Source organism: Heteronotia binoei, chromosome 11 (genome assembly GCF_032191835.1).
Source record: "Heteronotia binoei isolate CCM8104 ecotype False Entrance Well chromosome 11, APGP_CSIRO_Hbin_v1, whole genome shotgun sequence".
NCBI lineage: Eukaryota > Metazoa > Chordata > Lepidosauria > Squamata > Gekkonidae > Heteronotia > Heteronotia binoei.
Window position 1 is genome coordinate 54,775,211 of NC_083233.1, and position 15,537 is coordinate 54,790,747.

The following is a 15,537-nucleotide window of genomic DNA, read 5'->3' on the forward strand; positions in this document are numbered from 1 at the left end:
GAATGCATACGTGAACACCGTGACACATCAGGGCAGCTTATGTTGCCGTCCTCACATCTCTCTTCATGACTAAGGCAAGGCAAAGTGTATTTTGTGAACCCACCTCTATAGAATCTTCTATGAGCCTCTCCAACCCCTCATTGCTGCTGGGTGGCGTTGCTGAAGTTCCAGCTGTTTCTGCTGGCATGGATGGACCTTTCGTTGTTTTTTTCCTTCTGTCTACTCCCTCCCAGGCACCTTCCACAGCTTGCAGAATGTAAGTTGTCCGGGTTTCATCCCTATATATTTATGTTAAGGGTATGTTGCTGGTTGAAATACATAGTAAACTAATCTGTCACACAAATCACCATTTGCCTGCTAAAATCATAAGAGTTAGGGGAAGAACATAACCAAAGATAACAGACATATATATTCCTTTCCCCACCCTCACCCAACACATCAGGACAGGACTGGGGTTTTTTTACTTATGCAGAGGATTTATACCCTGAACTTCCACTTAAAAAGCACACAGGTGGCTTACAAAAAATAATGAAATAATATTGAATAAAACAAGTAAAATGAAATTATTGGACAGCAAAATTGAACAGTAAAATAGCAGCAGTTAAAAACCCTCCCATGTCACATTCAGACATGACGCTGAAACCTGAAACCTTTAAAAGAAGCCAGAGTAAAAATATTAAACCAAAAACTAGATCAGCTTACGGAAGATGGTTCTTTCAGTTCCTCTTGAAAGCCCTTCCCAGTAGGGTTGCCAAAAGGCCTAGAGAAAAATGCCCTGCTCCTTTAATAAAATCTGTGTGGCAACATGGACAACTGAAGTTTTTTATGACATGGAAGTAAATAACATCACTTGGTAAATAAGATCTCATTAAGCCTCTTTTAAGGAATAGGACATATTTCCAGCAAGAAATTGGCTATCTTACCCTTCATAAAATAAATATCTCTTGCCCAGAGAGAAGGCCAAGCTCTGGATCTCGAGCTAAGGGCAGATTCACATAGGTGCTGGTGGTCCTACAAGTATCCAGGTCCAAGGTCAGTAAGGGCTTTAAAAGTCAGCAGCAGTACTTTATATTGGGACAAGAAACAGACTGGGAGGCCAGTGAAGTTGTTTCAGAATAAGGGAGAAATAGTCCCTATGACACATCCCAATTAGCACCCAGTCTGCCACATCTGGGCCAGTTTGCACAAACCCAAACATCTGCAAAGGCAGCTGCCACATAAAACATTACCTTTCCATTTCATTTATTAGCTTCTATGACCAAAGGTCTTAAGCTCAATCAGGATGTGACAATTGTCAAAACATGCATTGGTATACAACATAATGAACCATATTCACAGAATTCAAATGTTACAGTCAAAATATTCAAATCTAAAAGTGAATAAAATGTTAAAACAGGAATTTCTAATAAAACCTATCATACAGTTAAGTAAACCTAAAATTGTCATGTTAACCAAATATATGCCAGATTCCATTACCATCAGATCAATCCAGATTTCTGTCATTATACAGATAAGATTATCGTTAAAAATTTTGTAAAATAGGTGGTTTCAGGATTAGTATCTGCCAGCAAATAAGGGACCACCCAAAGTTCAGTTGGTAATTGGTGTTTAATAAGAACAGGAGTTATCCAAATTGATAGGAATCGACCACTGATGACAATGTAATAAAAGATGACCAAGTGTTTCTACAGTTCCAGACCCGCAATCACATAAGTATGGGACTCTAGAAAAATGACCTGTCAACTCAGCAGTGGGAAAATAAAACATTACAGTAATTCAGTCTCAACATTGCCAAGATATTTGCAACCAAGGGTTGACTTGAAGCTCCAGGAATGATTTTAGCTGGTAAGCCAGTTTAAGATGGAGAAAGACACTCCCAGCTATCTGGTTTTCAAGCAGCAGGGCAGATTCCAGAAAAAAACCCAAGCTGCATACCTGTAACTTCAGGGGAAATTCTAGTCATCAAGCACAGGCTGTAATTTGAGTTGAGCTTAACCCTAACCAACAGCACTTAAGCCTATTGAGTTTAACCCCAACCAACAGCACTTCTATCTTGTCTGGATTAAGCTTTGCCACTAGTCCAGAAACCAGTCCAGGGTTTCCACTGCCTCCCTGGATTTAAATGAAGAATTTGTGCCTCATAAGTGTGCTGATGACACTTTGCTCCAAATGTCCAGGTTATTTCATCCATTATATTTAAAAACTTGGGAACTGTAGTACCCCACAAGCCAAAAGTAAAAACTGTAGCCTACCAGCACTATCTTCTGGGACCCTTCAGCCACATGAGTCACCACAAAACAGTGTCCCCCAGATCCATTCCAGCCTATTGGCCCAGAAGGGCACAGAGATATCAAAAGGCACAGAGAGATCCAAAAGCACCAACAAGGATGATCAAACAGGGTGATCAAAGCAGTTTCAGTTCCAAAACTAGGCCAGAAGCCAGACTGAAAGGGATTTAGAAAATCATAGGGTTGGAAGGGGCCTCCAGGGTCATCTAGTCCAACCCCACGCACAATGTAGGAAACTCACAAATACGCCCCCCCCCCTAAATTCACAGGATCTTCATTGCTGTCAGATGGCCATCTAGCCTTTGTTTAAAAACCTCCAAGGAAGGAGAGCCCACCACCTCCTGAGGAACCGCTCTAACGGTCAAGAAGTTCTCCCTAATGCTGAGCTGGAAACTCTTTTGATTTAATTTCAACCCACTGGTTCTGGTCCTACCTTCCGGGGCCACAGAAAACAATTCCACACCATCCTCTAGATGACAGCCCTTCAAGTACTTGAAGATGGTGATCATATCACCTCTCAGCCATCTCCTCTCCAAGCTAAACATGCCCAGCTCCTTCAACCTTTCTTCATAGGACTTGGTCTCGAGACCCCTCACCATCTTCGTCACCCTCCTCTGGTCCCATTCCAGCTTGTCTATATTCTTCTTAAAATGTGATGCCCAAAACTGAACGCAATACTCCAGGTGAGGTCTTACCAGAGCAGAGCAAAGCGATACCATCACTTCACATGATCTGGACACTATACTTCTGTTGATACAGCCCAAAACTGCATTCGCCTTTTTAGCCACCAAATCATACTGCTGACTCATGTTCAACGTGTGGTCCTCTAAGACCCCTAGATCCTTTTCGGACATACTACTGCTAAGACAAGTCTCCCCCATCCTATAACCATGCATTGGATTTTTCCTACCTAAATGCAGAACTTTACATTTACCCCTATTAAAATTCATTTTATTGGTTTTAGCCTAGTTTTCCAGCCTGTCAAGATCATCCTGCATCCTTTGTCTGTCTTCTACTGTATTTGCAACCCTTCCCAATATTTAGTATCATCTGCAAATGTAATAAGCATTCCCTCTGTTCCTTCATCTAAATCATTTATAAAGATTAGGGTTTGTAGAATCTTTCGGGCTCAAGTGCCGTGTTCTACTGTACATTTATAAAGATGTTGAACAAAACAGGTCCCAGGACAGATCCTTGAGGCACTCTACTTGTCACTCCTCTCCAAGTGGAAGAGGGACCATTCACAAGCACTCTTCGGGTGTGATCTGTCAACCAGCTACAGATCCACCTAATGGATCCAAACCACATTTTACCAACTTGTCAACAAGGACAGTATGTGAAATCTTATCAAAAGCCTTACTGAAATTAAAATAAACGATGTCTACAGCATTCCCCTGATCCAGCAAGGTAGTCACTTTCTCAAAAAAAGAAATCAGATTAGTCTGACATTACTTGTTCTTGAGATACCCATGCTGGCTCTTAGTAATCACAGCCATCCTTTCTAAATGTTCTAGGACTGACTATTTGATGATTTAATCTAAAACTTTTCCAGGTATAAATGTCAAGCTGATGGGTCGGTAGTTACCTGGATCCTCCTTTTTCTCCTTCTTGAAGATGGAGACAACATTCGCCCACCTCCAACCTTCCAGCACCTCTCCTGTTCTCCAAGAATTCTCAAAAATAATGGCCAGAGGCTCAGAAATTACATCCACAAGCTCTTTTAGTACCCTAGAATGCAGTTCATCTGGCCCTGAGGACTTAGTTTCATTCAAAGAAACTAGGTGTTTATGTACTATCCCTATGCTGATCCTAGATTGCAACTCCATACCCTCATTATATGTTCTATTTTTGCCATGTTAAGCACTGTTTCCCTCAGAAGAGAAGACTGAGGAAAAGTAGGAAATGAGTAGTTCTGCCCTCTCTTCATTACCTGTTACAATTTCCTGCCCTTGCAATGGACCCACCATGTCCTTGCTCTTTTTCTTACTCTGAACTTAAGAAAATAACTCTTTTTTGTTTTTAGCATCTTGGGCCAGCCTAAGCTCATACTGAACTTTAGCTTTCCTAACTTTTCCTCTACAAGCACTGGTGATTTGTTTATTTTCATCCTTGGTTATAAGGCCCTCCTTCCAATTCCTAAAGGAGTCTTTTATTTCTCAAGTCTTTAGAGATCTGTTTATGGAGCCACCTCGGCTTCTTTAGGCTTCTTCCAATTTTTCTTCTGATAGGAATTGTCTGTGATTACGCTTTCAGTATTTCGCTTTTAAGAAACTCCCACCCCTCTTGAACCCCCTTCTTCCTAAGTATTTCTGACCATGGGATTTTACCCAGCATAGTTCTAAAGTCTGTCGAAGTTTGTCTTGTTGTAGAAGTATCTCATCCAAGTCCTCAGTGTCTTCTCCAAGTTTCATCAGTGATAAAATAATTTAAAACTAATTGTTTCATCACTGCCATCAACCTCTAGTGCAATGCTCTGGCAAGGTCAGCACCATCTATGCAACTCCGGCAGACAGCTTTGATGATCAAACCTCAAGCCCTACTAAACGTGCAATGTTTCTAGAGACAGGCTGGCTTGAAAGTAACACACTAGCAACTGGAAGCCATGCTCCAAATCCCAGAGGTGTACAGCAATAAGGGAAATGCACTCTGCATATTCTTAGAGACACCGTTAACTCAACTTAAGCCTAAAGAAGCAATTTTTTGGAAGGTTGGTCTCAGTGACACAACTGAAGTGGGAATGGGAGGAGGTTTACAGAGTTGTTTCCCTCCACCCTGAAGAGGCACTAAACTAAGCCTCTAGGTTCAAAGGCAACAACAGCAAGGAAGGGCTTTTGCCTTCACATGTTGTGGTGGGCCTCCCAGAAACTGTTTAGTCACTTAGATCTTTACTGGAAGACCTTTTCAGTGACCAGCGATAGGGTCTTCCCTGCTGTTCATGCCACATCTCCTAAATTCCTTCCCCCAAGGGGCCTGCTGGACACAGTCCTAGCATTCCATTGCTAGTCCATGACTTTTTTATTCTACTATTTTTGATTATTTCTTTTCCCATTTTTCTCTGCTTCAAATTCTTGCTACTGGCTTGTTTTAAGTAGTTTGCAATTTCAGGTGGATTGATTTCATTGCTTAATAATTGTAGATACTGCTTTGGACTGGATTTCTGGAGGGCGGGTGGGGAAGAAACAAATATTTTCAATAAAATAATCCATCTGACCACCAATAAAATAAATGATCTGTCCAGCCACCAGCAGGGCTGTTCTTACTTTCTTTAACGGCAAAGGATACAAACTGGAGGAGGCTTGCTGGAGGAGGCTCACATCATCTGCCACAGGAAACAACTCATCATAGTCACAGAGAAACCTGCAAGTATACAACATGGAAAAGTACATACAAAAGGGCTTCAGAACCTGTAGGGTAACATTCAGGAGATCTGGAGTTTTCTGCGAGAGCTGAGAAGGGTATGATCAAGCCTTTATTGCCAGGGGTGTGCACTTACAGCAGCATTCTAAAGAGCTTCACTGACTCACTGCTTTCCTTCCTCCTTTTCTGTTGTAGAGGGAACACAGGGATTCCCTCCATGGGAACAAGTGTGTGGTTTCCAAATGCCTAATGGGACCACTGCAAGAACTCTTCTGAGTACTGGAGAAAGCATCCTGTTGTATCCACTTGCCTGCAAGGCTGTCCCTGGAATTTTATGTGCCTCTGGTGGCAGACACCCCACCACACACAATGCAAAGCACTGAGTGACTATGTCACACTAGGTCAATTTTTTAACTGCCACACCCTTCCAGTCTCTTACATGCTGTGAGTGCAGCTCGGAGGCTAGATAGGGATCATGCAAATAAAAGGAAGGGGCAGCCTCATACAATATAGCATGGGCTTTGGGGCCAGCACACTGCTTTGAAACTCACTGCCACTCTGTCCCTCCCCACCCCAAACCATGACCCCCAAAAGTAACATAATAAATAAGACAGCCCAAGATCAGACAGTTCTGAATGTCCTTTGACAGTTTATAAGAGCACACTTTAAAAACACTGAGAAAGAAGCAGTTCCCTCCAGCACAGTCAGTTCTGCATCACTGCCACAAAGTGTGATCGTTACTGTTTTGTTTGCAAAATGCATGCCAAAACTCCTAGCAGCCTTCCAGATGATTACACAGTGCTTTCAAAAACAAACATCTGGACAAATACCGGTGTTCTTCCACCCAAGCCCAATCCTCCCAGTTCTCACCTCTTCTCCTGAAGCACAGAGGTGAAGATCTGTAGGAACTCTTCAATAAAGGACTGAATATTATCATAGCTGTAATTAGAAGATAATAAAAATAATATTCAAAGATTTATAAAAATTCTGACCAAGCTTGTTAGTCTAGGGACATTATGCATGCTATAGTTTAAAGAGATCCTGGGTTCAGGTATCCATGCTGTTTGGTTGGTAGAATCATAGATATTCCTGAGAAGTCACTTTTAAAACAGCAAGTGTCAAAACTAAGCCAAATTACTGGTAAAACTCCAGTGAGCCATCTGACAGGCTCCATAGGGGAATTCATCTTCAGGACAGACAAAGCGGCAGAGCGTTCAGAGAAGTCTGAAAAGCTCATCAAATGCACATATATATTTGACACAAGCAACACTGCAGGTAGAGAAATAGCAAAGTGGTAGCCATGTTGGTCTTTAAGGTGCAGGTTGGTCCTTAAGGTCAAAACTTGGTGAGAATTACAACATGAGTCTTTCCAGTGTAAATCTCAATTAAAGGGAGAAAGGGAGAAGCTAGATGTAGATACTGGTACAAGGTTAAAATCTAATAAAATGTGTTAAACAACCAATTAAAATGTCTAAAATGGGTCCCGTAGATCTATTAGAGATTATAGTGACTGAGGAAACCTACACCTCTTTTTAACATCAGGATGACATGTAGCATTTAATTCTATGATGAGCTCTAATTCAGCACTTTCACACTGTTTATTCCCTTTGAACTTTTTTTTTGGTAGAAGAGCAATATAGTACACCCCGGGAGATCCAAATGTTTCACAACCAGTTTCTGATTGTTGCAATTTCTTATGTTCAATTTTTGTTCACTGATTATTTCACAAAAAGACTGATGAACCTCATCAGCTGGCATTTCTTGTTTTAAACAATTTATTGGTAGCATATGGTTACAAAGCTTATCTATTTCTTAATTTTTTCTTTTTTTTCACAGTAACCCATATGACATTTCCATCCCCCCTCCCTCCAATGTTGACTTCCCCGAGGTTATAAGTTCAAATCCATACTAAAGGCACTTCTGATTGCTCAAAGTTCCGTATATATATTCTTACAACTAAAAAAATGTCCAATATTTCTTTACTTTCCAAGTTTTCTCCATATATCCTTTAAATTTTCTCCACTCCCTTTTGAATATCTCTAAGTCATAGTCTCTTAGTGTTCTGGTTAATTTGTCCATTTCACACCACGATAAAACTTTCATGGTCCATTCTCATTTCTCTGGTATTTTTTCTTGCTTCCAAAGCTGCGCGTACAAAGTCCTAGCAGCTGATAACAGGTACCAAATTAAAGTCCTGTCTTCTTTTGGGTATTTTTCTAATTGTAATCCAAGTAAAAACGTCTCTGCAATTTTCTTAAAATCATAGCCCAAAATTTTGGTGATTTCTTGTTGTATCATCTTCCAGAATTCTTTCGCTCTTTCACATGTCCACCACATATGGAAGAAAGAACCTTCATGTTTTTTACATTTCCAACATCTATCCGACATTTTCTTACTTATCTTAGCCAATTTTTTCGGAGTCATATACCACCTATACATCATTTTAAAACAGTTCTCCTTAATGCTTTGACAAGTTGATATCTTCATTGAGTTCTTCCAGAGGTGCTCCCATGTTTCCATTTGTATTTCTCTATTCACATTAATTGCCCATTTGACCATTTGAGACTTTACTACTTCTTCTTCTGTAGACCATTTCAATAATAACTTATATACTTTTGATATCAATTTTTCATTGTCACCTAACAGGACTCTTTCCAGTTCTGTTTGTTCTCGTCTAATCCCCTCTGATTTTATGTCATTTTCCATCAAACTTTTAATTTGTTGCATTTGAAACCAATCATAATTGTTATTTAGCTCTTCTGAGGTTTTTAATTCAATTTTGTCTCCTTGAATCTTAAGCAGTTGGTTATATGACATTTCTCTTTTTTCTTCAGAATCAGCTGTTATTTTTATTACTTCTGCTGGCACTATCCATAATGGTTTTCTCTCGTCCCCGTATTTCTTGTATTTTATCCAAGTATTTAGTAATGTATTTCTGACATAGTGGTGAGAGAAAAAACCATCCATTTTATTCTTCCCATAGTACATGTATGCATGCCAGCCGAATCTATTTCCGTGAGCTTCTAACCACAAAGGTTTTTTATCTAACAGCATTATCCAATCTTTTATCCATGTCAAACAAACTGCATCGTGGTATAGTCTTAGATCGGGAAGTTGAAAACCTCCTCTCTCTTTGGCATCCGTTAAGATCTTCATCTTTATCCTTGGTTTCTTTCCGGCCCAAATGAAATCAGAGATTTTCCTTTGCCATTTGTTGAATTGTTTTGCTTCTTTTACAATCGGGATGGTTTGAAACAAATACATTATCCTTGGCAAAATATTCATTTTGATTGCAGCTATCCTGCCCAGTAAGGACAAGTTGAGTTTATTCCATTTCATCAAATCTTTGTCCATCTTACACCACAGTTTTTCATAATTGTTTTTGTATAAATCAATGTTCTTCATTGTTATCTCTATTCCAAGGTACCTAACTTTGGTTGTGACTTCACAACCTGTCACCTTTTGTAGTTCGTTTGTTTTATTTGGTTGCATGTTTTTACAGCTGGCATTTCTTGGACTCTTCACAATGTACAAGGCATTCCTACAACCTTAATCTTTGTGAGGAAACTGACTGGCAAGGAAGAAAAAGAGCATCAGAATTTCGGAGCCTGAACCAGGAACCTTTGATGGCAGGGTTGCAATCTAGCTCATAGAGTTTCCTAGATCTGCATGTGTGTTGACGCCACAGACAGCCCTTCAGGCACAGAAAAAAACAGGAGCATACAGCATCAGCCACCCCTTTTCTTTACAGATGCTCAGTCTGGCCAGTTCAGATGCTTTTCAGTGACTGGACTGGCCATGCTGAATAGGAACTGCCTGGACCTTCTACTTTTGGGCTCAATATTCCCACATTCTACAATTTGGGATCCAGATGATAGAAGATGGGCCCTGGGGGTTGCAAACCACTCATCCCAGATCTGGTTGTTCAAAACCCTTGCCTAGCCAGTGAAATGAACTACAGGACAGGGGGTTATAGCGACAAGCAGGTATCAAGCAAAATCACATTCTCTCTTCCATAGTGAAAAACTGCAAGCAGAGGAGGAGAAAAGAGGTGATTTTATCTTATTATCCCTCATTGTTGCCGCAACCATTCTGTAGCTCAGTTTATGAGGCTCGGCTGATCTTCAGAGAGGAGTTGAATGCCAGGATGCTTTAAGAAGGGGAAGGCAAGGAAATATATGCTCCTTCAGCTCCTTTCATGAAGTCTTCCTGTGGATCCAACCCCACTGCCTCTGAGTATGCTTATCATTTATTTTACTAAAAATGTTTACATGCCACCTTGCTGTTGTGAGAAGAAATAGAGGAAAATGATGTAAACTGCTTTGAGCCCCCTTTAGGGAGAAAGGAGGGATATAAATGACTTAAATAAATAAATTTGTGGCAGCAAATTCCATAAATTAATTATGCCTTGCATGGAGAAGTACTTGCTTTTGTTTTGTCCTAGACCTACTGCCAAAAGCTTCACTGAATACTAATACTTTGAAAAGGGTGGGAGAAATTCCCAAAAACACTGCATCCATAAGACCTACATGCACACCCCTTACTTTCAAATAATACCTGCCCAAGATCTTTTGTCTGCCCCAGTAACTGCAATCACCTTTTATGGGGCAACCCTCTACAACTAGGCCTCGCAAGAAAAATACCTGCTTTCCAAAATAGGCTGAAGGCACAACTGGTTAACAATAATATGGAAAACTTCTACCACCTTCTTTCTAGAATGAGACAGCCTCCTCCACACATCCAGCATTAAGCTAGAAAGGAAAAACAACAAAAGATGGAAAATTAACTCTCTGATGTGATTTATTTCCAACATGGAAGACAAGGGAGCCGTCTGGTAGTAAAACATCAATTTGCACTGAGCAGGAAGAGAAAAATAATTTATTAGGGAGGGGTGGGGAACCAGAGTTTGCATTTCAAGACATTTATGCCTATTCTCAAACTTTTGCTAATGTGATCAGATGCAATTTGCCACTCCACCCCAGCAGATAATAGAATAGTGTTCTGGCATCTACTTCTTTCAGCTGAGTAGTTGACCTAGTTGCAAAGGCCACAAGAATGGTCTATGTGTGCAACAGAATGAAGTGCAAATGAGGAAACATTGTGGACTGTACTATTTCAGACTGCAGGTAGAGCATGCCTTTTTTAAAAAACCTCCTAAAAGTAGAAAGACAGTTCCGTAAGCAGCAGGCTGAGCTCCATCTAAGTACATTTTTACTTAGGGCTATTTTATTATTTAGCATTTATGCAGCATTTTTAAAGTCATAAGCATTTCATATGTCTTATCTTTTATAACAAATCTGTAAGTTAGGCTATTCTGTCATTTCTAATATTGCAGAGTTACTAAGGATGAGTTGAGAGGCTTGCCTAAGGCTGCTTCCACACAGAGGTTTTTCTCCATCTTGGCTGCCAAATTGTTGCTTTTTTAGCTTCTACACAGCATCATGCTGCAAAATTCTGTTTCCGGTTTTTCCCTGTCTTCAATATGCTCTTTCCCAAACCTGTTTTACTCTCTTAAGAAAGAATGCACCATGTTAAGTCATTGCTGTTCTTTATGAAGATATATTGGCATATATTTTTTGGTATTGTGCTGTAATCATCTATTGTCAGACACGCATGAAGAAAACAAAAAAGACTGTAAGTCACCATGGCAACCATACCTGGGAGCTCATGCAGGTGTAAATGTGAAAGAAAAAGTCATGGGGGGAAAAGACAGAGGAAAGTGGCAGGAAATTCCCACATTTAGAAGCTCCTCTGCCCAAAGTACATATCATGCATTTGTAGCAGCAAGGAATGTAACATGGAGAATCTTCACTACATGGAAGCAGCCTTAGTGAGCTAATAAAGAAGGAGAGAAACAAAACTTGGACCTTTCTACCTTATTGCTTATTCTCTTAGTCACAATGCTACACCAGCTCTCAATGACCAAACTTTCAAAAAGGCACCCCACTCCAGCCTCCACCTACAATCTGTAGTCCACCTTAGCACTTCAGGATTCCACCACTACAATCTGTGCTCTCTTTCTGTCTCTCCCCCTGTGTGCGTGTGAGTGTGTGTGTGTACAGACCACATATAACAAAAGTAGCACCTGTGGGCACAGTGGTGTACAGCAAGATGTTCCCTGAAGTTTCTTTCCAAAAGTATCTCTTCACTAAAGCAAAGAGCCAATCCTGTCTTTCCTCCACTTGAACAGGAAGTGCTTCAGAAAAGCCAAAAAAGCATCATTTTTAACAGCTATTTGTATCTTTGGAGGATACTGGGCTTGGAACCTCTTAACATTTTTTGAAGCTTCTCAAGATTTTGTGATTGGCCCCACTCTTACAGCAGCCATTTTGTTATGGCACCCCTCTACCTGTTCTCAAAACCCCAAAAGTGCTCATACAAATTGGGGACCCTAGCACAGATCAAGCCATGGACCCTGTAAGAATTTTGTTCAGCTTCACTGTAGGGAAGGGTTATATGCCATCCTGCTCCCATGCACATACACACAAGCTCATCACTATTTCTACAGTGCTGTGTGCAATGCAGCTATGTGATGGTCATGTACACCTGTTGACCAACTCTTGTGACACTATTAACAAAACACAATTCACCCTCCCATCTGCTTCAGTGGTAAACATTTCCCAAGTGCTCTACACGAGTACTCATATAGCCCCTCAAAAGTAAGACAGGAGCTGGTTGTGGTGCGTGCTGGACTCAGACAAGCACAACCGAGGAGTCAAATGTCCACTCAGCCAGAAAGCTCATTAGATGAGCTTAGGCCAGCCAGTCTCTTTTCAAATCTAACCTACCTTGCTTGGATGTTATAAAGATAAAAAGGAGATAACTTCCATGTATGTTACCCTGAGGACTGTGGAAGAGAGGCAAGGTAAAAAGGTGACAGATACTTGTTTTAATAAGATTTTTAAAATAATATGCAAGGAGATTTGAACCCATATAGTGGACTAATAAAGTGCTGAACACACGCCTGGAAATGTCTGTGCACCTAACTGCAAGTGGAAAGATATCTCAGAAATGTACCTGCTGTCCTCGTGTCTTCTCTTCTTAATTACAGACTCCAGCTCAGGTATCACCAGCTCATAAAAAGAAGCAAGCCTACAAAACACACACAGCTAAACTTAACTGTAAAATACTTTTTTTAAAGGCACAAACTGAAGTGAGAGGAGACACAAGGGAGTAAAGATCTAACATTGTAAATGCAGAGGAGCCTAGAGGAGCAACAACTCAGTGGGAGATTACACGACTAGAGCAGATAACCCACAGTGATCTCTCCAGCAAGACTGTGAGATAACCCCAGATCTTGGAATGCTGCTGCAATGGACTAGATGGACTGAAGGCCCCGCCTTGTGTAATACAGCTTCACACATATCTTCATGGATATAAGCTAGCCTTGAATTCAGCAAGAGTTAACAGATGGTTCCCCCTCCTCCTCCCCCCCACTTACCTACCTTGTTCCATTGAATAGCAGCTGCAGCTGCAAAACAATCCCTGGATGAGCTCCACCACCTATTTTTCTACAAAATGACCCCTGGATATAAGCTGCAGCTTATTCCTTTTACTATTGCACCCTTAGGAGTATGGAACAAATTGTTTTAAAACTGGAGCCAACACAATTGCTTCAAATAAGCTCAGATATGCCCAAGTTATTTTGATGCTTGAGGAAGAAAATCCCAATGTCAACCCTTCCACAAAGCAGCATTCTTGGGTCTCTCCTTTCATTTCAATGAAGCTTAAGAGGAACCTAGAAGAGCAACAACTCAGTGGGAGATTATACGACTAGAGCAGATAATCCACCGTGATCTCTCCAGCAAGACTGTGACACAAGATAACCCACTGTGATCTCTCCAGCAAGACAACACAATTGCTTCAAATAAGCTCAGATATGTCAAAGTTATTCTGATGCTTGAGGAAGAAAATCCCAATGTTAACCCTTCCACAAAGCAGCATTCTTGGGTCTCTCTTTTCATTTCAATGGAGCTTGAGCAGAACGGTGTGTACTATGTCAGCTAGGGTCAGATTTGTCCGTCTCCTGCTCCTCCCCCCCCCCCACCACAATTATGGCATTGGAATGGATTCAAGTGTTCCCAAACTCAGTGTACAATCATTGGGAAGTGACAGTTTGGCTCCCTCAGACATGTCTCTTTTGGGTGCATATGAAACACAGTTCCTAAAAACATACCTGTAACAGAAGTCATGCTTTTGGAATGTTCGGCAAGCCAATGGAAACACATCTAGAAAGGCCCAAAGGGTGATACAAGTATCACTCAAGTACAGCACAATGTCCATCAGCTCCTAGAAAGAAAAAAGTAAAAGTAATTAATTACAAACAAATTAGACAGGTCTTGTGCCTCAGTGGTAACACATCCGTTTTGCAGGCAGAATGTCCCAGGTTCAACCCCTGATGCATCCATTTGAAAGGATCAGATAGCCTGTGATGTGGAAGACCTCAATCTGAGACCCTGGAAAGCGGCTATCAGTCAGAGTAGACAACCTTGATAGACCAAAGGGCTGACTCAATATAAGGCAGTTTCACATGTTAATGTGTTCAGATTTCCCCCTTTGAAAGTTGCTCTCTTTCTTATGCCCTTGGTCCAATGTGCTCAGTGTTGTATACTCCAGGATCTCAGCTAAGAAAAAACTTTCAGTACCTGTAACTTGAGATCCTTTAACTGAAGATACCAGAGACTAAACCTAGGACTGTCTTCATTCAAAGCAATAGCCTTTTTGGTTTGGGTCTTGGTCTCTCTCTCTCTTTTTTGGTCATCAAATTGCAACTGACTTATGGAGACCCTGTGGGGTTTTCAAGGCAAGAGACATTCAGAGATGGTTTGCCACTGCCTGCTTCCATGTCACGACCTTGGACCTCCCTGATGGTCTCCCATCCAAATGCTAACCAAGGCTGACCCTGCTTAGCTTCTGAGATCTAACGAGATCAGGCTAGCTTGGACTATACAGATCAGGTGCCCCTATGAGTGCCAACAAACTAGTTCTACTATTAAGCAGGAAACAAATTTGGAATACCATTAAAAGGCAACAAATTCCTAACTATATCAAGCTAACTATATAAAGGCAATCCCCTGTGCAAGCACCAGTCATTTCCAGCTCTTGGTGACGTCGCTTTCACAACGTTTTCACGGCAGACTTTTTTATGGGGTGGTTTGCCATTGCCTTCCCCATATAACTATACAGCAACTGACTAATATATGTTTAGTACCATGGCATGGACAGACACACTATCCTTGGATTTTTGGCCTAGAAAATGAAGTGTCTTGGATCATCATTGGCCCCTAAGCAGAATAAATTCATGGTTACGATAAAACCAGGCACAACAACATTTCTAAAACAGACTCAACATTCTACTTTAAAAAGTTTACTAAAAATTTAAGACACATACTAACCACATGCAATAAAGAACGGCATGGGACCTAAACTATATGAAGATCTCAACATGCTATTTAACACCCTCTCCAGCACCACTATGACTCTTTTACCTCTATGGCTGCCACTGTCTAGGAGAAAAGATTAAAAAACTTGAATTATAAACAAAACTAAACACATGCATAATGTGAGGAGGGATTCACACTTCAAAAGGTTGTAAATGAATGTCATGTACACAACATGAAGCTTGCAAGACTATGGGGAATTAGTAAGACAAATCCTGTTTCTATGTATCTTTGTCAGATCTTACAGCCTCAATATGTTTCTGAGTCAAAAGTTTTGGAAGTGTAACATGAGGGCAAAAAGAGCTCTGTATTTTTCAAGATTTCGATCATTTGACTGAAAGAGGGAATCGCCAGTGAAGTTTTCAGAATGTGTTAACATCCTGCAGAGATTCACAGATAGCTAGATTAATTTACAACTTTTTGAAGTGTTAATCTCTCATAACATTGTGTAT

General features: G+C 40.7%; 1 protein-coding gene across 2 annotated transcripts in view; it reads right to left on the minus strand.

Moving 5' to 3' along the window:
• ASCC2 (activating signal cointegrator 1 complex subunit 2) overlaps positions 1-15,537 on the minus strand; it is a 44,460-nt gene that overhangs the window by 13,309 nt on the left and 15,614 nt on the right. For both annotated transcript variants that reach the window (XM_060249331.1, XM_060249332.1), the window contains exons 8-13: positions 13,822-13,934; positions 12,663-12,737; positions 10,289-10,396; positions 6,516-6,584; positions 5,571-5,645; positions 104-278 (exon numbers count right to left, since the gene is read on the minus strand). In XM_060249331.1, the coding sequence (XP_060105314.1) occupies positions 104-278; positions 5,571-5,645; positions 6,516-6,584; positions 10,289-10,396; positions 12,663-12,737; positions 13,822-13,934 (615 nt within the window). The remainder of the gene's footprint in view (positions 1-103; positions 279-5,570; positions 5,646-6,515; positions 6,585-10,288; positions 10,397-12,662; positions 12,738-13,821; positions 13,935-15,537) is intronic.